Below are 21,201 nucleotides of genomic sequence, written 5' to 3' on the forward strand. Positions count from 1 at the left end.
CAGTTATCTCACAGTGTCTCCATTTGGAGGTGGGAGTTCTGGCTCCTTTGGGTTCAGAAGTATAGACTCTGTTACATGGAGTCAAGTACCACATTGGGAAGCAGAAAAGAGTACAGCTGTCCCTCATTTCTCCAGACATAAAATGAGAGTGATGCTGTTACCAACACATGCCACCTCACATAGTAAAAGTGAAGGGGGGGGGGGGGAGGTGTTTTAAAGAAAGATGAAACACACTAATTAGTTATCAGTATTATCACTGCTTCTACGACAGGCATCTGCACTCCCGCTATTCTAGCAAAATTTCAGTCAGCAGAGGGTATTTAGTCAAAATGAAACTTCAGCCTGTATGTCTAATAAACGTTGCTGCTGTCTAGCCTTCCTTTTTTGCCAGCAAATAGCTCTGCTACTCTCTCATGTAGCAGCCATGTCCTACCCTGAAGACAGATGCATTTCAGTGGTGTTGCTTTTTTTTTAAATACAAGATAGCAGTGTTTCATAAAAGCTTTCTTGGTCAGAACAAGAGTTGTCATGCATATGTAACATCATGATTAGCATCTTACAATGAACTGGCTAGCATGCACAAAGTGCTGTCTCCAGGTAGATCACACAGCTGGCTTTTCCTCAGCTGCTTTAGCACAAAGCTGGTGTTTGAGTAGGAAGCCCCAAGGACAATCTGAACGACACAAGAACAGAATCAATTACGTTGGAAAAGACCTCTGAGACCATTTGAGTCCAACCTGATGGAACACCACCATGTCAATGAGACCATGACACTGTGTTCCACATCGTCTTTTCCTAAACACCTCCAGGGATAGTGACTTCACCACCTCCCTGTCCAATGTTGGACAACACTTTCTGTGAAGAAATTCCTCCTGACATCCAAAAAAATTCTGTTATCCTAACACTCTGTAAAGCAGCCGTCCTGGGTTTGCCTTGTGTTTCCGAGGCTGCCTTCTCCCTGAGAGATCCCCAATACCCAGCACAACAAGACCTGGTCTGGAGTGGCCAGGAATGCGCTGGCTCTGCTTGTGGTAAAACTAACTGACCACTTCGGATCTGCCCAGACTGACAGCACCCGAGGGATCCGGGGTCTCTGAGGGGTGGAGAGGCAAGACCAGGCATGACCAAGAAGTCCCACCTCAGCTTCCCAGCTTGCTGGCTCCCCCAGCCATCCCTCATCCGATACCACTAGACAGGGCATAGCAGGATACGGGCAGCACCGCCACAACGCGGGAGGCACCGCTCTGGCTGCAGCTCGCCCTCGGCTGTGTCGGAAGCACGCCGAGAGGGCTCGCAGGGCCAGACCCAGGGCTGGGCCGGTGGCCCCGTCGGAGCGGGCGGGCAGCAGCACGCTCCCCAAGATGGCACCCGCCCGCCCCACAGCGCGGCTCCGCACCAGGGCGGCGGCGCGCGGGGCGGCCCTGCGCATGCGCGGCCGGGCGGGGCCGGACCATGGGCAGGCGGCGAGCGGGGCCGAGCGTGGCCTGGGAGGTGAGGGGGTGGGCGGTGGCCGCAGGCGCGGCCGGGCTAGTGGGGGGCTTGCAGCCGCATCCTTAATGTCGGCCTTGAACGATGGCTCGTGGTGTCCTTGCTCCCGCCGAGCCCTTGAGCCAGTGCCGTGAGGGGCGGTGGGTGTGTGTGCCCGTGGGGGTGCTACGGCCGGCCGTGGCCCCCAGCCCGGTGTGTGTGTGCGGCGCTGGAAGTCAGCCGTATGCTGCTGCTTCTTGAGAGGAGCCCAGTGGTGAACCAGCGTGTGAGGGGTCTGTGAACCACAGCGAGGAGAAAGGGGAAAGGCTGGGTTTTAAGAGTATGCCTCCCTTCTAAAGCTGCCTTTTTATTGTTGTGCTTGGGTGTTTTGTCTTTCTCTCCCTCACTGGAGATTCCACCTGTGCCATGTGCTCAAGAATGACTTCTTGAGCAGGGAGGTTGGAGCAGATGACCCACTGTGGTCCCTTCAAACCTTACCCATTCTATGATCTCCTGGGTGGCAGGAGGGCTGCTGGTAAGCTCTGTTGAAAATTTGTATTTCTGTTAACAATCTGAGTCGTGTTAGTTAAGGTCTCTGAAGCATACATCTTTCTGGCTCCTGCACTGAACAGTGCTGTCTGGACTGACTTGGAGGAGGCAGTGGAGAGCCCATAGTTCAAGTCCATGGGTTGTGGATCATGTGGGGACAGTAAATCCTGAACGTTCCTCACAAATAGCTGAAATGGGGCAGAATTGATTCAGTGAATCTCACTGGTCACCTCTCTGTCCTGAAGCCTTTTCATGCACAACAAACCAAGGTAACCAGACTAGAAAGGCCAGGGAAATGGCAGGGCTTGTCATATATGTGTCATCAGCTAGTAATATAAAGGTGAGTGTCACAGAATCCTTTGGGCTGGAAGGGACCTCTGGGTATCATCTCATCTAAGCCCCTTGCCAAGGCAGGGTCACCTAGAGCAGGTCACACAGGAACATAACCAGGTAGATTTTGAATGTCTCCAGAGGGAAACCCCACAGCCTTCCTGAGCAGCCTGTTCCAGTGCTCTGCCACCTTCAGTGGAAAGAAGTTCTTCCTTGCATTGATGTGGAACTTCCTGTGTTTTAGTTTATGGCTCCTCATCCTGTCGCTGGGCACCACTGAGAAGAGTCTGGCACCATCCTCTTGACACCCACCTTTAAGATATGTATTGATGAGATCCCCTCTCATCCTGCTGTGTGGAGTGGAAGTTCGGTTTATAGTTTTCTGGTCTGTTTCATTGGTTAGACTTTCATTAGGCAAACAGTTCTGGGCACTCTAACCCAAATATAACCACCAAAGGGAGTCCAGAGGAGTGTGCTGACTGTCCAAGCTTCCTTTGGTGAGCCTAGCAGGGAGAGTTAAATAGCAATTTTTTTTGTGGTTGTGGTTTGAGAGGTGGCAGACAAGAAGAGTAGAGATGGTAGGGTCTACCTTACAAAAAGAGAGGTGGCAAAAAGGCTCAGCCTGTTAGGAACCTGCTGTTCACAGAATGAAAAGGGACTGATTTTTAGGTGCCACAGAAAATTCTTGCAAAGTGTTTGAGGAATTGTAGTAACTTTTGATTAGTTTTGGGGGGTTTTTTTAGAAGTTTTCATCATGGAACATACTAGTTTTGAAAGGATTGTAGAACTACTCTTTTTTGGTGTGTTACAGGTGAAAATTTCTTAGTGCAAAGACACTACTACAAGATAAAATTCTTTCCACTTGCAGTGATGAGAACAGTACTGAAGAGGAGTTATGGAGGAAGAAAGAAAAATCTCCCTTTAAGCCACAGGAAGAGAGGGCTGTGTTTCAGTTTGCATGAGGACCAAGATACTTGTTTCATAATTTAAACTTTTATTCTGTTCAGTACTACCTTCTGAGCTGTTAGGATTGTAAAGAAAACTTTTCAAATGAGTCTTAATATGACGTGATGCATGACTAGCTTTGAAAGGCCTCATCTAGGCAGAGTCATGCTTGTTTAACTGAAGTCATGATGCTAAATGAATGCAATTTTCTAGATGGACACTTATCAGATTAGCTTGCACTTACAAATTGCAGATGTAATTGATATGATCTGGTTTAAACAGATGTAAATGTGTCTCCATAATGTTGTGGTGGTTCAAGTTCATGCCACTTCTCCTTTCATATAGCTCTAGCCTTTTGATAGGCAGCCCTATTGACAATGCTGAGCTGCACAGGACTTTCTTGAGGACACTTAGCAGGAAAATGAAACTGGCAAGACTGGTCCATTTTGTACCAAAATAGTGAAAATGGAATTAACTCAAGAGAGTGACATGGATGACCAAAGCTGTGGAAAACTTCTATTCAAGAAACTACCAAGCATTCCAGGTCCTTTTCAGTTGGAAAACATGACTGCAAGGGACCCAATATAGGTCTATATCCTCTGCATGCTATTTGTGGCTTTAAACAAACATATGCTATCAATACAAAGTTAGGGCTATCAAATTAAACCAGCAGCTGACAAGCTCAGAACAAACAGGAGGGGTTGGTTTTTCCCATAATCTGCTGTGAGACTTCTTGCCAGAGGATGTTGTAGCCATTAAAAATATACTTGGGGCTCAGGCAACAACTGAAAAAAATCACTGAGGCAGAAAAGGGCATTAAATGCAATGAGAACACCTGCACTCGGGCAGTACCAGGGCTGCAAAATGTCAGGTGTGTGTTTGTAGAAACTATTGTTACATGTGTTGCTGCTTCTGACAGGGCAATGGCTGATCAGTGTCTATGACAGAGCATAAAGAGTGGGGGAAAGGCCAACACAGTTTTTACTCACATTCAAAAATCTGTGGGTCAGGTCTGTGTGCGGTCCTGCTCTGGGCTCAGGCAGGACCCCTGGCTAACGAGATGGTCCCTGCAAGGCTGAAGGAGGAGGTGTAGGTAGGATCCAGCCTTTTCTCCTTTAGCAACACACAGGGTTGTTCTGCAAGAGTCATCTTGGACTTTGCTGGTGGATCATCCTCTGCTGTTACTAGCTTATCTGGTAAATATTTCCAAGCATGCTGTGGGCGGAATGTCTGTGAAATGATTTTCCAGCATGCAAAATTATTCCAAGAGCATGGAGAAAATGGAAGCGTGTCCATGAACTGCAAGTTAGCACTTGAATTTAAACAAAATTTGTCTCTGCTGGACTGATTTTAATAATCTAGCCAAATTTGTGGATGCAGGAACCATTAATTCTTCCATGAAAGAACAGCTCAAGTGTGCTGGCAGGTGACAAGGCATGTAAAGACTGCTCAGGAAAGGGTTTTTTCTTTGCCCCCACCTCTTCAGTTGGCTTTGATCTGTTTTATGAGGGTCAGAAGACAAAAACCTCATTACCTAATGCTGTTGGATGTCGACAAATGTGTGATATGGCTCTTTGCCAGTATCTTAATTAGGGAATTCATAAAAACAGAGGGTGGAGGCCAGTTCTTGAAAAGCGCTTTTAGCCTTTCTGCTGGAAAGAAAGCTTTCATTAATTCATTACAAAATGTATTAAATGGGATTCAGCTCAATTCTATAAGCAAAGCTGCTTCTTTTTCACTTCTTTGTCTCTGCCTTTATGTCAGGCATTTCGGGCTCCCTGCCCAAGATGGTCCCAACAAATGGAATCTGTAATAAGCATGTAAGTCAGTTTGGATTTAAATCCATTCCAGGTCTCTCTGGTTTAAAAAGGTTTCCAGATCACGAGCAAGCATTGCCAGAATTCAACAAAAATACCTGAATGCCTTGTCATACCTGTGGAGCCAAGGAGGCATCTGGTCTTAGATCCCTGAGTGCTTCCAAAGCTGCTGGGACTTGACTTTCTGGAGTGTCTCCTGAGGAGCTTCAGAAGGGCAGCTCTGTATGCTCAGATCTGCTGCCTGGATGTGAAGCACGTTTCACTCCCCATTTTTAACTGGAACTACTTAAAGATGTTGCTGTGAATGAAGTCCTGTGTCCCTGCTACCATCTGTGTGAACCCGAGGAGTTGTCATGTGAGCTTTCTGCTTACTGCATTTCAGCTCTGTCCCCGAGGATCCCCTTCAAGGAAAGGAGAGCTGAAAGGAGGAAGGGTTCATCTTTGCAACTTAGGAGGCACTGTGCTGAGATTGCCACTAAAAAGATAAGGCAGTGTGAAGTGCAGGGGTGGTTCAGCTAAGCGAGCTTGGCTCTTTGTTTTCCTGCAGGCTTCCAGTGTGCCCGGGTACATACACCTACTAACCTCATGTTATTTAGTAGGAGGGGGAGAGCTTTCCATCCACAGCAAGATCAGGTAGAAGCATCTGCTTCTAGGATGGCTGTCCCGGAGAGCTAGCTGCAGCAGGGAATGATGCCAAAGCTCTACAGATTTTCTTGTGCTACAGTTTTACAGACTATGGCCCCCCCAGGAGTTTCCTCAGCAGCCCAGAGAGTAATCAGTAGTTCCCAGGCATTACTCTGATTTTTCCCTGTGCTTATTTTCTGTTTCTGTCTTCCGTCCTGCAGTGAAGAGTTACCTGGATGGCTGAGTTGGCAAGAGACTCCTGGCTTCCAGGAGCAGATCCTAAATGCCAAGCAAGGCAATGGCACTGACATACCAAGATAGTGCTCTGCCCATAGTTTGGGTCAATGTCTGAGGCTTCTTACTCAAATGAGCTGCCTTCAGGAAGCAGATTATATTGTCTTAATTTATAAGTGGGAAAACTGGGGCACAGTGAATGGATAGCATCTGTGAATCCTCACTCTTGGCCTTTCTTAGAACCCCTAATAACCCAGACTAGCCAGAAGAAAAGAAGCAGTGAGATTCTGAAAGAAAAGTATTTTGTTCATTCAGCAATCTGTTCCTCCTTCCTTGCCTTTTTTTTTTTCTGATTATTTTTTGTCCCTTGTGCCCCCAGCTCAGCACAGCTGATGGTGCAGTTTTAGGGCATGTGGTTTATTAGCAAATTATTGCTCTCCAGCAGGGGACCCAAACCTGGGTTTTGATTTAAGAGCAGTAAAACCAGTTGAAACTTTAAAGTATTATGTGGAATCTGGAGATTTTTAGTCAGCAGAAAGTCAAAGCACTGACAAAGTTGAGCAGAATATACTCTTGTTAAGTCTTATGAATGAGGGAAGTATGGGCAGAGAATGTACTAGTGACAGCAACTGCAAACTGAGCAGGAGGAGCAGTTCTGGAGGAGAGGATAGGAGTGCAGTGGCATGGATAATTTAGTGGTGGTGTTGGCAGCTGACTAACTAATTAATTCATTAACATATTATTTAGCAGTATTTTTAAATGTATATCCAGAGCAGCCATGGTGCACTGTAATAAGTTAACTGGCTAAGGAGGAGCCAGCTAACACACCCTGAAGCATCTTTTGCTGTGTGTGCATGGAAGGGCTTCCAACAGCTAAGGGAGCAGAAACAGCCATTTGCAAATTATAGGAACTGGTGAGGGAGATGGTAATTCTTAAATTTCACTGGACCAACACCCCACCTCTGCTCTACTGCACTCTGCTATTAAATTAACTTGCTGATAAGTGTGGTCAGAACTGGCCTGGGTGAAGTCCTTCCTTGGCCCTGAAGCAGACTGGGGCAATGCATCATGCTGACTGAGTTGTAGTGGATGACATAGCAATGAGCAGCTGGAGTTAACATTCTTAACTGGCGCAGCTGGGAATGGAGGAGGACAACTACTCTCATCCAGGCAAACCCAAGCATTGTCAAACACAGAAGTGCTATTCCCTGAGCTTTGGGATCAGGTGATATGCCTTGGTGCTCCCCTTGGGCTCAGGAAGCTGTGCATGTGCCTCTGGGGAGTTTGGCATCTCAACAGCACTGGCAGAGTTGCCTAATAACCCAGGACTTTGAAATTGCTATCTGATAAATCAAAGATTTATTTGAGCTTTCCAATATGTGTCCCCCTCCCCAGCTCTGCTGTGCTCCTTCCAGCGTATTTAACTGACTGGTTAAACTTCTTTTCATGGTCTGCTTTATGTCAAGCCTCTTCTCTCTCGTCCTGCTTAGTTATAATGCTTGCCTGCCTTTCCTGAGCAGAAGGTGTGAGATTGTTAATGAGCTCATTAACAGGAGCTGATCAGAACAGAGCTGATCCCAAAGCAGCAATAATTAGGGATTGCTACCTTTGATTTTGTTTTCCTTATTACTGTTTATGAGTGTGTTTGTGCTCTGGGCTGTCTCTGAGGCTGGAGTCCAGGCAGCTCATTCCACCTTTAACCAGGACTCTGCTCCCTCTTAGCGTCTGGAGAACGCTCCCACCACAGAGAGGCCATGCTGCCAGCTTTGGCCTTCCCTGGAGAACCAGGCACAGCAGGAGTGTTGCACTAAGTAGCTCAAAAGAGAGGTCACTGCCACCTCAGTGCACCGAGGCTGTTTTCTTTCAGGTAGGTTGTTGTGTTCATGTTACCTGATTAGTCCCATTGGTTCCCTGCTGGAAGCAAGGTTGAAAGATAAAGTTTTCCTCAAGATGTCTACGCTGTGGTTGCCAGGCAGAAGAGAGGAATAATTCCCAGAACTGTTGCCCATGGTGGGATTCCCTCCTGGGCAGTCTGTTTGCACACAAGGAAATCAACCCTCTGTGGTTACTCCCCTCCACAGGAAGACTCAGGCTGTTGGGATACTTGATGAAGAGACACAATGAGCTAACCAATGTTTTTCTACACAGAAATATGTTGCTGCCAACACTTGGTACAGGTTGAAGGAGGCAGTGGCAAATGCTCTCGAGCATACTGTGCAGATTCCTGTGCTGTTGTAGATGTAGTTGGGTAAGAGACTGTAGGTATCCTTTTGTTCCCTCTTCACCCAACCAAACAGCTTTGTAGTCACATCCCATGAATTTCTACATCCATTCACAGGGCTAAATGAAGACCTTGTCCTCCAGGCTTTGGTTTAGGCCAGTGTCTCTCTTTTATCCTCTAATTGTGGACCTACACGCAAAGAAACTAGAACAGCCTGGAACAGGATCAGATCCTAGCAAAAGAGAGCCACACAATAGGCAGTGTCAGGGCTGGCTTGGGTGTGTCTGGGATGATGATGTTACCGTTGTCTGGGCTAGAATACAGGCTGATCTGGGAGATGATGAGCTCTCTGTGCTGTGATCTCTACAGAGATATGGGGTTCTTCCCTTGATTTGGGGAGGAGGAAGGTGGAATGGCTAAGCTGCCACCATCTGAGTGGGAATGGTTCCTTGTAAGCTGGGAGAAGAAATGACAGTGACTGGTGTGTGTTTTTCAGATTGATGGATTGGAGGAGAAGCTGGCACGCTGCAGACAGAGCATGGAAGAGGTGGATCTTAAGCTGCGCAGGGAGAAGCTCAGCCCCGAAGGAAGGTACTGCTGACCAGCTCCTTTCACAGCTCTGTCTGTGCGCTTCAGCTAGCTGCCATCCTGCTGTAGGACCAAGCAAGGGCTCTTGAAGGGGTCAGAATGTGTGATTTCCCCATGACAAGACTCTTTTCCCCCAGCTTGGAGCTTTCTTGGGGAACTTGCCCCTGTGAGAAATGCAATAATATAGAGAGCGAGCTGTAATTTATTAACAGCCTGACTCCAGCCTGTGCCACAACCAGACAAGTAGTGCCTCAAACTTGCCAGTTCATTTGCAGACCTGGCTCCTGGCCTGTTACCAACCTGCTCTGTAAGTCTGGCAAAGGTTTTCTGCACGCTGCTGCTCAAGCCTTGCTGAAGGCACCCAAATTCAATCAGAGAGATGTGCAGCAACTACTGCTGAGGGCCAAACCTGGCTGGGATCCAGCTGCAGAAGCAGCTGAGGGAAAATATCTGTGCCTGCGTTGCTAATGTGTCTGGATGTATTGACACACTGGCTTTTCTTGGGAAAGCTAAGAGGGACAATTCCCCTGAAATCTGCGGCTGCTGTAGAGGCAGCAACTGTTGGCTTCTAGAGCTGGGACTCAAGCAAGGACTTTGGCCTGGATTTTTTGTAGCAAACACAGGCAGAACCTGCTATTCTCTTGAGTACGAAGCAAGAGATCTTAGATCTCCCACTTGATTCTCAAATCTCTCTGCTTGAGGACATTTTTTCAGTCACTAGCATCCTACTGCTCTGCTCCTCGCAAAAAAAGGCTGGGAAGCTCAATCATAGGCCCAGGGAGTACTACTGATGATCCTGGTGCTTGCTCTACAATACTGTCCTCTAGAACCCCATTAGAAATGATCATAGCAATAGTGATGTCTCCATCCCCTGATACTTACCAGGCTCACTTTAACTTCTTTGTTAAACTCTCCTTTGCACTCCCCTGTCCTCCTTTACAGGAGTTTTATATCCCCCTCCATATTTAGACAGGGTCCTGTCTCCTCCTGCCTCTCATCTCAGCAATCCTTTTCTGGCCTAAATTCTCCTTGTTTACTGTCTGTATTCTTTATCTGGTACTTAGGTGGCCAACAACTAAACCTACAGTTATGATAACTTGACAGGATGGGATATTTAATGGTTTCTGCCTGAAATATAGGGCCTAGAGCAAAGAATTATGAATTGGGATTCTTGCAGCCTCCTATGAATTTTACAGCTTCTATGGAAATAGAAACAGAACTTCCATTGTCCTATCCCAGACCCTTTGAAAAACCCTGGAGGGACGGTACCGTGATCAAAATTATCAATTCAGTGCATAGCACACAAAGAGGAGCTCTGCTTTCCCACTTTGAAGTTCAGTTGTCATGGTTTCTTCATGTCTCATTCTCAAAGCTGCTTCCCTTGACTCTCTTCACAAGGCAAGTTTCTAAGTAGCAGCTCAGTCATGTTGGTAAATCTATCTTCTCACTTCCTCCTGGCTGCTCTCCACCTTGCCTTTCCCCAGTTTTCTTTAAGAGCCCTTTCCTCTCCTGCTGCTCCTGACGTAGCTTGCTTTCTTGCCCTCCCTTAACTAGCTGTACACATAGATTTGGATCTCTTTCCTCCTACAGGTTGTTCTTGCTGTGCCCCAAGGGGAACAACAAACTCTGGTACACTTGCTGCCTTCTCTGAATGAGGAGATAATTTGTTAGTGCATGTTTATTTATGTGCACAGTCTGAAAAGACTGACTGTGTCCTCACTGCCATAATGGAAACAGTGCTGCTTTCAGGAATTTTGTTTTGGGTTTGTATTTTATACTGTATATCAATTAATTATCTTGTGCAGTTTAAGACAAGGGCTGGGTTGGCCTTAGTCTTTACTGTTATTATGAGTCTTAAGTCTAATAACTGGTTGGTACTGGGCTTGGATTCAGCTTGTTTCTTTGTTCGCCAATTTCTGTAAATTGGATACCTCTGACAAAGGGATCCCAGCTTCAAATGGTGAGAAGAATTACTGTTCCAGCACTAAGCCAGATGTGGTGGAGGGGCAGGATCCTCCAGAGAGCATATAGGGACCCCACCTCATCCCACAGCTGTGTGAGAACTTCCTGCCTCACCTGGGGGCAACTAGAGTAGGGGACTGATCCAAGAGCCCTTTCTAGCTGTTTGCCTACACTGCTCTCCTGAAAGGAGAGATAGGAAGCAGTTTGGGGGAAGGAAAAAATAATCTAAAATGCTGCATCTCTTCTCTTGCACAACTGGGTACTTCTAAACTGTCACCCGTCCACAGGGAGGGGTGAGGGGCTCATTCTGTGAGCAGATATCCCCAGCAGTGGGGACAGTCTCTCTTCCATCATGTAAGCAAAGAAATAGGCTGTGTTGTGCCTCGCAGGTAATGAACTCCTCTTCTCATTACAGAAAGTCACTGGAGAGAGAGAGAAACTTACTAATGACCAAAGCTGACAACTATGGTAAGAGCTTCATTAAAAATGGTCCCTCTGGGCAGGATGGGATCAGTGCTGCAGCTTAGCTTTGTCTTCAAGCTCCTGCCACCTCTGACTTCTGCCTTTGAATTTAGATTCAACCAAAGGGAGCTAGACTAATGGAGATGTAGTCAGCATACTATAACAGGAGGCTGCATCCTCCTACTTGAGCTGTACTACCATAGGGAAAAAAAATAAGCATCAGCTAATGAAGGGGAGAAAATGCCCCTTCCACAGACCCCAAATTACCAGTCTTTAGATAATCATAGCTAACAGATTGGCTCAAGTAGCTTTTAACATCCCTACCCCCAACCTTTTTTTTTTTTCCCTAATAGAGGCTTGCTAGGCAAGAAGGAAAGTGCTATCAGGAATGTAGTAAAGCATACCTTCCTTGGGGAAGGTTCTTACTGCATCAATTTATGGGGCCACTCAGCACAAGAGCATAGCAATTCACACGGATGTGCTACCTGCAGTTCTAGAGAGCCAGGGTCTTTCCTTGATGCAAGTCCTGCTGTAGACAGTTAGAGAGTCCCTCTGAGATACCACACTTGACAGCACTTCCAGTCCACTAGAGATGCTGCTTGGGACATCATCAGGCTCCTGGTATTGATCAGTGTGTTATCTGCTTGGCAGTACTCTGCAGCTGTGCAGGCACCAGAGCTCACACAAGGGGAAGAGGCACAAGTATTCTTTTAGGTCTAGAGCATTGAAACCTGGGGTATGGCCAGCAAATTTGTAATTACAACTCATGTTAGAGGACTGTTTCCAGAAGACTAACATTTACTTTCAACAGCCTGAAAGCTGTTCCCTAAGGGCCTACCACTAGAGACAGCAGAAGACTGAAAATTGCTGCCATCCTTTTACCAGCCAGCAGTCAGCCATCCCTGATGGCAGCAGCAGAGCAGTCTGACAGCAGCTCAGACAGCAGCAACAGCCTCACCTAATGGTGACATCACTGCTATGGCCTCTGATTAAATCTTTCCTTATTCCAGCTGATGCACTGGAGGCCATGAACTGCAGCTGCTGACAATGGCATTGCCAGCATCAGTTTAAGCTGGCACTGCTGTGCATGAGTTTATGTGACCCTGTCATCTCCTTTGTGGCCTTGCAGATTCAAGCAGATTGCTCTGTGGTTGCATGAGAATGCTTGTATTAGGTGAAGAACGGGGGCAGAAAGAACAGCTGAAAGTCTGTTTTTATTACCAACACCACTTGGGGAACTGCTGGAGGCTGCTTGTGCAAACTGTAGAGGCAGTAACCTGTGCAGTCACTGCAGATGAACTCCGCAACAAAAACAGTCTCTCTGGAGACAGTCCACACCCAACCCTGCCTGCCAAACACTTACTGCTGTTTGGCCATGCAGTGTGTAAGGCTGGAGGCCTCACTGCTTGCCTGTACCAGCCAGCAAAGTTTTGTGGAACAGAACTAGCAAGAGTGGGGTTCTCATCTTTGGTAAAGGGAACCAGACAGAAATGGAGATTGGCAAGACTCCACACTTGAAGTAGCCACTGTCTTCCTCTCTCTGCATCTGTGGTTCTTATGTAAAGCAGGGTGAGGGAAAGCAACCTATCTCTAAAAAGCTTCAGACCCCAAGAGAATAAGAGTGTCCAGGTTCAGACCTTTTCCACACTGATCCTTCTGAGGTGTAAGCAACAGATTCTGTGACATTCAAAGGTGGCCACAGTTGTATTTAAATTTTAGCACTAGAAGGAGCTACCATGCTGTTACATGTAGAAGATAGCAGAAATAGCTCTCTGCCCTCCTGTGTCCTTCATTCTCTTAGGGAACAAACAATTATTCTAGTGACAGTCTGTCCTTAGTAGATGCCTACAGCAATGTTATTTGCCAACAGGAACTGGTCTGGCACTGAAGTATTCCCAAGCACAGCTATGACGAGTGCCAGGATGAGAGCAAATGAAAGGGTTCCTGCTAGTTTGGGTAGTTAATTCCCATTCAGCATATCCTATAATTGGCAGCTTTGCATACTGCTCCCAAAATTTTTGCCTGTGGCCAAGGTAGCTTTGTGCTTCTAAGAGAGTTTTGAAAGGAGATGTAGCTGCAACATGAAGAACCTTCACAGGCAAGTCTTCTGTTTGTTTCCCAGAGAAAGAACTGAGTGTGCTTCGTAAGGAAAATCGCAAGAATGCTGCCCTTGCTGTGGCCATGGCATTGCTGATTGCTCTTATTTACGCCTGCTGGACAATGTGATTGCACTCAAGAATTCTCCCTGCTGCACAAATGACTCCTGCAAGGAGCTCTTCCTCCTCTCACCCTTGTGCCTCCCCCAAGGGTGAGGATCAGCATTTCAAATTACTGTTCTTGTTTGTTGTCTCCAAGCCTTGTGGTAGGGAAGATTTTTCTCTGCAAATCGAGGACAGGAGACAAACCAGAAATCACAGCACACTTGCGCTTAGAAATCAGGTCAAGCAGAGCTCAAGGTGGTGCCATCTTGCTCAAAACACAGTCAGGACCATCCAGCCTGATCCAGGAAGGCAATACATTCTCCCTTTTGAAGAGGATCTTTGTAATCGCAGACAGGTGCGCTTTCTGCCCAGCCCAGGTGGAATACCCACCATCTTCTTGGCTCCTGTGACACAGCCATAAACTGAAGGGACCAAGCCCTTGATTCAAAGGGTAATCTGTAAATACTGTGATTTTATATGTTCCCAGAGCTGAGCTAAAGATGCTTCCTCCTCCACCCTGACTTCCAGGATCAAAGGAATCCTACCTCCACAAAAGCAGATAGCATGTAGGTATCTCTGCAAGCAGGTAGCATCCACATTGAGATCTGGGTGCCTGGGCTGTGAGAAGATCTGCCTACCTCTCCAGTGTGTAAGAGCTTGGCAGCCATTTTGTGCCTTTGAGAATCAGTGCTTGCAGAAGAGAATTTACTATCAACCCCCAGAGATAGAAGTGCTTCTGTAGAGCTTTAAATAAAATAAATTTTTTTTGACTTTTGGCCTTTTAATTTCCTGATTTGTTTTTTTGGTTGGTTTTCTTTTCTCTTTTGTGTCCTGTTTCTCAGTCACTGCTTTATTCTCATCCTGCTGTCTCCCTACTGGCACATGTTGCACCGTGGTAAGCCTAGACTGGGTTAGGCACTTAACCCCCTGGTCAGTGAAGTCTCAACAGTGGGTTACTGGTCTGTTGTGGCCTGGAATGTACTTCCTTTGAGTGGAACAGGATCCTAGCATGCTGCAGGAGTGCTAGAAACTGTCCCCTGTAGTGCCTGCTCATTCCAATGCTCTAACTTGCCACAAAAACCTTTAGAAGGGACTGCCTTGAAAATTTAACTCTGCCGGGCATTTCTCTGTTGCCACAATGGCACACACTGCTGGCTAGAATTTTGTGGGAAGCAAAGGAAAGAAGCACTGCTGTCAACCAAAGGGCCTGTATTGGTAATAGAACATGAAAGCATAGAATTCAACACAAAATGATACAAAGCCTAATAACAATACATTGTGCAATTAACATACATAAACACTCCCTTCAGCAAGACCTTCCTCACCTCCCCTTTCCTCTTCCCTTAGCAGGGAAGCAAGTAGCTGGGTGGCTCATGCTTGCCTTCTTGAAGGGAGATGCAGAATCAAGGTTCAGTGCATCAAAAATAAAAGCAAATTAAAATTAGGAACTAGAGACAACTGAGTAAATAAAGTATCCATTCATAAAAGCTAGCCTGCAGACTGACCAGGTTTTTTTGTACCCTCCAAGGTCTACACTGATCCTAGCTTACTTCCTATCACACTTCTGTCTGCCAGCCACCAGGAGTCAAAGCCCTGAGCTGAGGACACAACACTCCACAAAGGAGCCTGGCAGAGGGAGCAGCATGCGTTGCTGGCACTGGAACAGCCTCAAGGCAGTCCACAGAGGTCCTCAAACTGCTGGTTGGTTTAAAATGCCAACTGTACACACAGGCCTGGACACCAGAGGTTGAGGTACTTTATTGCCCACTGGGAAGGATTCCTCCTCATCCCTCATGGAAGTGCCTTTGTCAAGACAAAACTACCAGTGACACACCTCTTGTTTAGTGGGAAGAGCCACCATTTCTTTCATACATGTTTTACCAATGTTCGAGAACAGAGAGGGTCTACAGATCAGCTAGGAGGATGCATTAACAGCCTGCAAGTCCTTCCACTGCTTCAACAGACCTGTGTCTAAGTGAAAATTTCTGTTTTGCTGCACAGGCTTGTTCAAATCATTCATATGGATGTGGAGAAAAAGACACAGTCTAAACATCTGCTATAGATTCTAGAACTATAGCTTTCCTTAAGGCACAGTTCAGACAAACCCCTAAATCACTTTTCTCCCTACTGCCAGTCAGTGTTTAAAAACAAGCCAAGAACAAACAAAAAACGAAACAAAAACAAAGGGGGTTATTTTGCTGCTTGTCCAAAAGCATTCAACTATGTGTTATCTTCTGATTTGTGCGGAAGACCTGGCAAAGTGCCATGGAAGCCAGAAGTGAAGGTAAAACATACAACAGAAGCCAACTTTGAGCCTGGCACAGAAGTGCGTGGAGAAGTCTTGACACAAATACCATAGTGAGAGTTTCCTGGCTCTGTGCCTTCACCCCAAATGCAGTTCCAGAGCCAAATGAGATACAGAGGATTTCAAAGCCACTCTGATTTTTATAAAGGGAAGTCTGGTAACTTTTCCAGTGGGCACAGTCAGGGGACAGGATTTCTTCTGATTAACCAACATGGTTAAAATCAAGATATCTTTCTACCGAAGCCCTGGGTCTTTTTAACTAAGTTAGAGGTTCCCATAATTTATTTCTTCCAGAAACTTCAGCATCCTAGCTTTTCTGTGTCTTTCCTCCCACATCCACTTTCCTCCCTGAAGGTTTAGGTAATAATGTTGAGTACCAAGAACCAAAGCACCTTGGTCTCAGAAGTACCATGATGCACATACAACAACCATGGTACCTTTTCACAAATTAGTCCCAGGCTGCTGGCTTGGCATCAGTCACTAACCTGGAGAGGGGAAATCCTTGTCACAGCAGCTTGCAGAGGTGTGAGCACATCAGATCTGTGCCAGGAACTCTACTCATCACCTGCATTGGCCTTTGCCCATCACATAAGAACTGCCAGTGGCTAGCTGAGTGCCATGATAAACAGAAGTGTTGGAGACACTGACAAGAATATATAACTTTTGCCCACAGCTCGACAAAGACTTAACACCCTCCACTGGATTGTGTAGCCTTTGACAAGGCCAAGGAGACAGCTGCCAGGAACAATGCAGGGCTGCTTCAATGTGCTGTTGACCAGCTCTGCCATCAGAACATCTCTGCTCCATACCACACTGCAAGAGAAGCAGAAGCCTGTGGAGTTCTGGCACACACAGAGCTCCACAAACCTTGCTGAACATTTGAACAGGAGCAAAGAAAGCTGCCAGCCCCTTGGCCTCATGCAGTAGGTCAGGACAAAAGGACATTAGGCCTTGGCTCCAGGAGTCACCTTGGGTACCCTGGCACCAGGTGCTACCTGGGCTGTATTCTTATATACACTGCCAGGGTAAAGCCTCATCCTGTGCCTTCTGCATACCACCCTCTGGGTTCAATCATCTCCAGGAAATCAGCTCTGGAGAATACCAGGATAGAAGTTGTGGAGCCTTCCCAGTCCCATCAGTCCCCGAAGAATCCAAGCTGGGCTCAGCCCCTCCCTGCACCCTCAAGAGAGCAGGGTTAGGGGTGGTGTGCTTGGATGAAAGACAGGACAGTCTCCTTTGATAGCTTCTCTGGATCTTGTCTTTTCTGAGAGTCGTGCACTTTGACACCTTCCCCCCATTCCCAGAAGAGGCGGCTGTAATGGCAAACACTGTGGGCAGAGAGGAGAGCCAAGATTAGTTTGGCAGGGAAGGGAAAGGAAAACACTTTCATCCCAGCCAGAGACAGCTGCCCTTGCAATGGGAGCCACGCAGAAATACTCAAACAGGTGCCTTAGAAAAGACCAGGGCGTTCATTCATTCACCTTACAAACTCTACAGCCCTCAAAGTACAGCAACAGCCAAGCCTAAGAGATTTCCATGGAAACAAACTTGTTAATTCTACCTTCACTCAAATTCAGTTCAGTATTTGCTGGAAGGAGTCAGGTCACTAGGGAAAAAAACCTACCTCCCCCCAAGTTTCTCAGAGGATGAAACTGTCATTGCAGGCAATGGAAAGGCCTTAATGAAGAATTTAGAAAGTCTGCCAGGAGCAGCAACCTAATCACTCACCACATACCTACTATAATCAGTAACAGCTGTTCTATGGAGCTTTGCAAACAAACAGCACTTCCCACTGTACAAAAGCAGCTACAAACATTCCCTCCTTCCCCTCGTGTGAAATAACTGAGCTCTGCTTGGCTGCTGAGAGTTCTGGTCCTACAATACAATCTCCCAACTCCATCCATCAAGGACAGCCCTCCCTAACTGCATCAACACAGTCCCAGCAATAATGAAATCAGAGCTGCTAATTACTTCCAACACAGCAGCCTTTAGTTTTGTACAATTACTGACACTTAATATTCATAGCTTATTTAGTGCTTCTGTTCTAACAAAGCAGTACTAGCACAGCAACAAGAGCACATGTCAGTGGCTAATTATAGACATTATTAGTACTCACTAACCACAACACATCCCTTCTGGAGTCCCACACAAGCACTTCCTCCACCTCCTCAGCCATTCCTGTAGGTTCATCCTGGCCTATTTCAGAGTACATAGGCAGAAGTAACCACATCCTGACACATGGAGGGAAAAAGCATCATGTGCCTCTCTTTTTAAGCCTGTTCTGCCATTCACCACATGAAGAAAGCTTAAGGATTCTTGAAAGTGCTGCTCTAAGACAGGTAAGGAGGTTCAAAGTGAGAAAATCAGGAGTGCTATTTCATATCAAGTTCTCACTCAGAAGCACAGTCCTGGGTAATGGTGGTAGTGCAGAACATCTCTACCCAGGAGCCCTGAAGCATCAGACTCAGGATTTGCTGCACTTGGGTAATGCCCTCAGCCTAGCACTCAGTAGATACAGATGGTTTTCATCAGCCACAATGTTAATGACTGTCCAATGACAAGCCTCTATCCTTTCCCAAGGAGCCACTGTTTTTCACTTTCTTAAAAAAAAGCTCCCAGCTTCCCACAGGTTATTGCAGAGCCTGAGCTAAATGAACTGGAATTTGCTTTTAAATGAGCAACTTCTAACCAAACATGTTAAATACAGAGATGCAGCAAACTACAGCTGCCGGGCTCAATTTCTACTTCCCCGTATGGAGAAGGTTCAGTAACTCGAACTCTGCTGCAGACAGCGGAACAAAGTTGTGGGATGTTTGTTATTCATAGCCATTAATTGCAAAATCCATGATTCCACATCAGCAGTTTCCTGAGAACCTGAGAAGGTGCCGGCTCCTGCAGCACACCCTGCTGGTGACCAGCTGCGCTTGCACTGCAAACGACTGCAAGGACACAGCACTCCGGAGCTCCCTTCCCAATACCCAGGCACACACACATACACTCGCACACAGATACCCTTCCATAGCCTCAGCTCGGGCTCATACTCACTGAAAGGGTGCAATGGCTTCAGGAAGGAGCTTGTATGTCGCTACATTGGTCATTTTGTTGAAGAAGAATTTCTTCTTGAAATTTTTGCTGTATGCCATTGTCCAGGGATCTAGCAGAAGGGTTACAGGGATCACAGAGATAATGAAAGGGGGGAAAAAATCACAGAAGAAATACAGTGCAACTAGGGAGGAGAAATCTATAAGAATAATTGTGATCCTTCCATTACTCCTTTTTCCTTCCTTCCCCCAGGACAACCTGCTTCCCAAGCTGTTCTCTATTCACTGAGAAAAATCCCTTCTCCCTGCATTTAGAAGTTGACATTTGAAATAGGGTATTTCCATGTCCTATTAATCTGGAAAACATCTTGATGAAAAATTATTCTCTCATTAAAAGAGAAGGTTAATCAGTCATGTAAAGAAATGGAATTACCCACACAATAGCTAATCAACCCACAACAGAAAAATCTATTATATTAAACACCCTAAACCTTACCCAAATCCAAGCTACATTACGTGCAAACACTTAAGTCTCTAGCCACTGGAATATTGCCATTAATTTTTTACCAAGTTACAAGGTGAGCAAGCCTGGTCAATACTTTTCACTTGGAGAGACAAAGAAAAGCTGACAGGGAGTGGGGACTCTCTCTTCCTACCGTTCATAGTCCGTACGATGTAGAGTCCTGTGGGCACAAAGTGCCGGTCATCTCGGCCAGTGTAGGACAGCCGCGGCATTCCCCCTGAACTCTTGATGACTTTCATCTCTAACCTAAATATTGAGAGAAGGCAGTGATGGAGATTGGGTCTTCCTTTACCATGCATGTGCACACATCGCACCACCTGCACCCCTTCTCCAGAGTGTCACAGCAAGAACTGAAAGCACTGCACAGGACAGGACCAAATCATCACATCCTGAAGAATTTGGGTTTTTGCCTTCCCACAAAGGACAAGAGAAACCAGTCAGACCTGTCTAGGTCAGGCTGCAAATTGAGTGTTGTGGTGAAAAACCTGTGATGAGCTACCATAATTAATCCAAATGGTATTCCTATTTCAAGTGTGAATTCTTGACCATTCAAGCCACTGAGAAGCCACTGATACTTCTGCACCCAAACTCAAGCACTCTTGCTGCTCCAGCTGTTACAAAGTGCATTGGCCACATCTATGGCATCAGAATGCAGCAGAAGGATGCTCTGAGTCAGCAGCATCTCAGGAGCAGCAGCCACCACGAGCTCTCACAGCTCTTTCTTCATGACTTCTCTAGCACAGATCAGAACATCCCTCCCATTCCTATGCACCAGTGACTGATAACCTCAGTAGGCCCTGATGTTTTATTTGCACCAATTGCTTACCTCACAAAAATCTTGTCCATTTCTTCCAATCTGTATACTTCCTTCACTCTGGGAAGAAAAGTCAAAAACATTATTTCAAAAACTTTAAACTGTGCTTTTTTTTCTGCCCAGCTACAGGGAGCAGCCAAATGGTTGATTTTATACAGCATGAGGTAGTCAGGCACAACCCTTCTCTTCTATCTTATGCTTCAGTGCCTAGTTTTTCCTGGCTTGAGAAAACCTGACATCTGCATCCTTATGGTTGGATTGCTGTAAGCAGCAGATAAGCATCCTTGCTACTAAGGAAGCTGTGCATTTTTATCTCAGATTGACTACACAGAAAAGTAAAACCAGTGAAAGTCAAATGCTTTTGTTTTCCCATCAGATAAATTGACCAAGGTCAGGCCAAGGCAGGTTCTGGCCTCAGCATGCTGGCCTCACAGTAAAATTAAAACAACCTGATCTTCACCATTATCCTCAGAGATGGCACAAACTTGTTAGTTACCCTGAGGTAAAAAGAACTTCCTTTTTTTTTAATCAGGGAAGATTATTTTGAGTCATCATTCTGTCATTACATCAAACTGGTTTTGTTGTTCTGAGACACAGAAAAACAATCAGTAAGTTGAAAAAGCACTGCCTCTGATCAGACACCCTAACCACTCATTTCCCACGTACTGCTACAAGCATTAGGCTTCAAAGAGCACAGCAGGAACACTTTAACACCTTTCCACAGGAGCAGCAAATGACCCCTCTACAATCCATTTCCCCAGCTCTCCTTCTCACTTCACCTCAGCTTTCCCCAACATTTTGTGCTCCTCCAATTACTACAACTGTCTGTTTGTCATTAGGCTGAGATTCCACTCATTATCTTTCATCAGGCCATCAAGGAGAACATCCTCTTTCCCTTCCTCCAAATTCTTTCATAATATTGCTGCACTTCAAGCTTCTGTATGAGAAGCTGTTTTGTCCACAATACGTATCTGACACCCTCACAGTGGTGCTCTCATGCTCCACTGCAGTAGAAAAGAAATGGAAGGCCAGGAGACAACCAAAGCTGAAGGCCTTTATCAGGAACTTTCCTGGGGGTTGTAACCAAAGCCTTGTCCTCACAGATGCTGCTTAGTACT

General features: G+C 46.2%; 2 protein-coding genes across 2 annotated transcripts in view; one reads left to right on the forward strand and one right to left on the reverse strand.

Moving 5' to 3' along the window:
- Nucleotides 1-1,452: 1,452 nt before the first annotated feature.
- CCDC167 (coiled-coil domain containing 167) lies at nucleotides 1,453-14,152 on the forward strand (the record flags this gene model as incomplete). The annotated part of the gene is made up of 4 exons (XM_082277290.1): nucleotides 1,453-1,491; nucleotides 8,684-8,778; nucleotides 11,153-11,205; nucleotides 13,322-14,152. 4 exons carry the CDS (start codon nucleotides 1,453-1,455, stop codon nucleotides 13,423-13,425), a joined length of 291 nt encoding a protein of 96 aa, XP_082133416.1. The 3' UTR covers nucleotides 13,426-14,152.
- Nucleotides 14,153-14,438: 286 nt separating this feature from the next.
- The window catches only part of CMTR1 (cap methyltransferase 1), a 28,652-nt gene continuing 21,889 nt past the window's right edge, over nucleotides 14,439-21,201 (reverse strand). The window contains exons 21-24 of the mRNA XM_082302365.1: nucleotides 20,096-20,143; nucleotides 19,403-19,515; nucleotides 18,751-18,859; nucleotides 14,439-17,033 (exon numbers count right to left, since the gene is read on the reverse strand). Coding sequence (XP_082158491.1) covers nucleotides 16,901-17,033; nucleotides 18,751-18,859; nucleotides 19,403-19,515; nucleotides 20,096-20,143 — 403 coding nt within the window. The 3' untranslated portion in view covers nucleotides 14,439-16,900. The remainder of the gene's footprint in view (nucleotides 17,034-18,750; nucleotides 18,860-19,402; nucleotides 19,516-20,095; nucleotides 20,144-21,201) is intronic.

The sequence above is a fragment of the Coloeus monedula genome (assembly GCF_965178545.1).
Source record: "Coloeus monedula genome assembly, chromosome: 2".
Classification (NCBI taxonomy): Eukaryota; Metazoa; Chordata; class Aves; order Passeriformes; family Corvidae; genus Coloeus; species Coloeus monedula.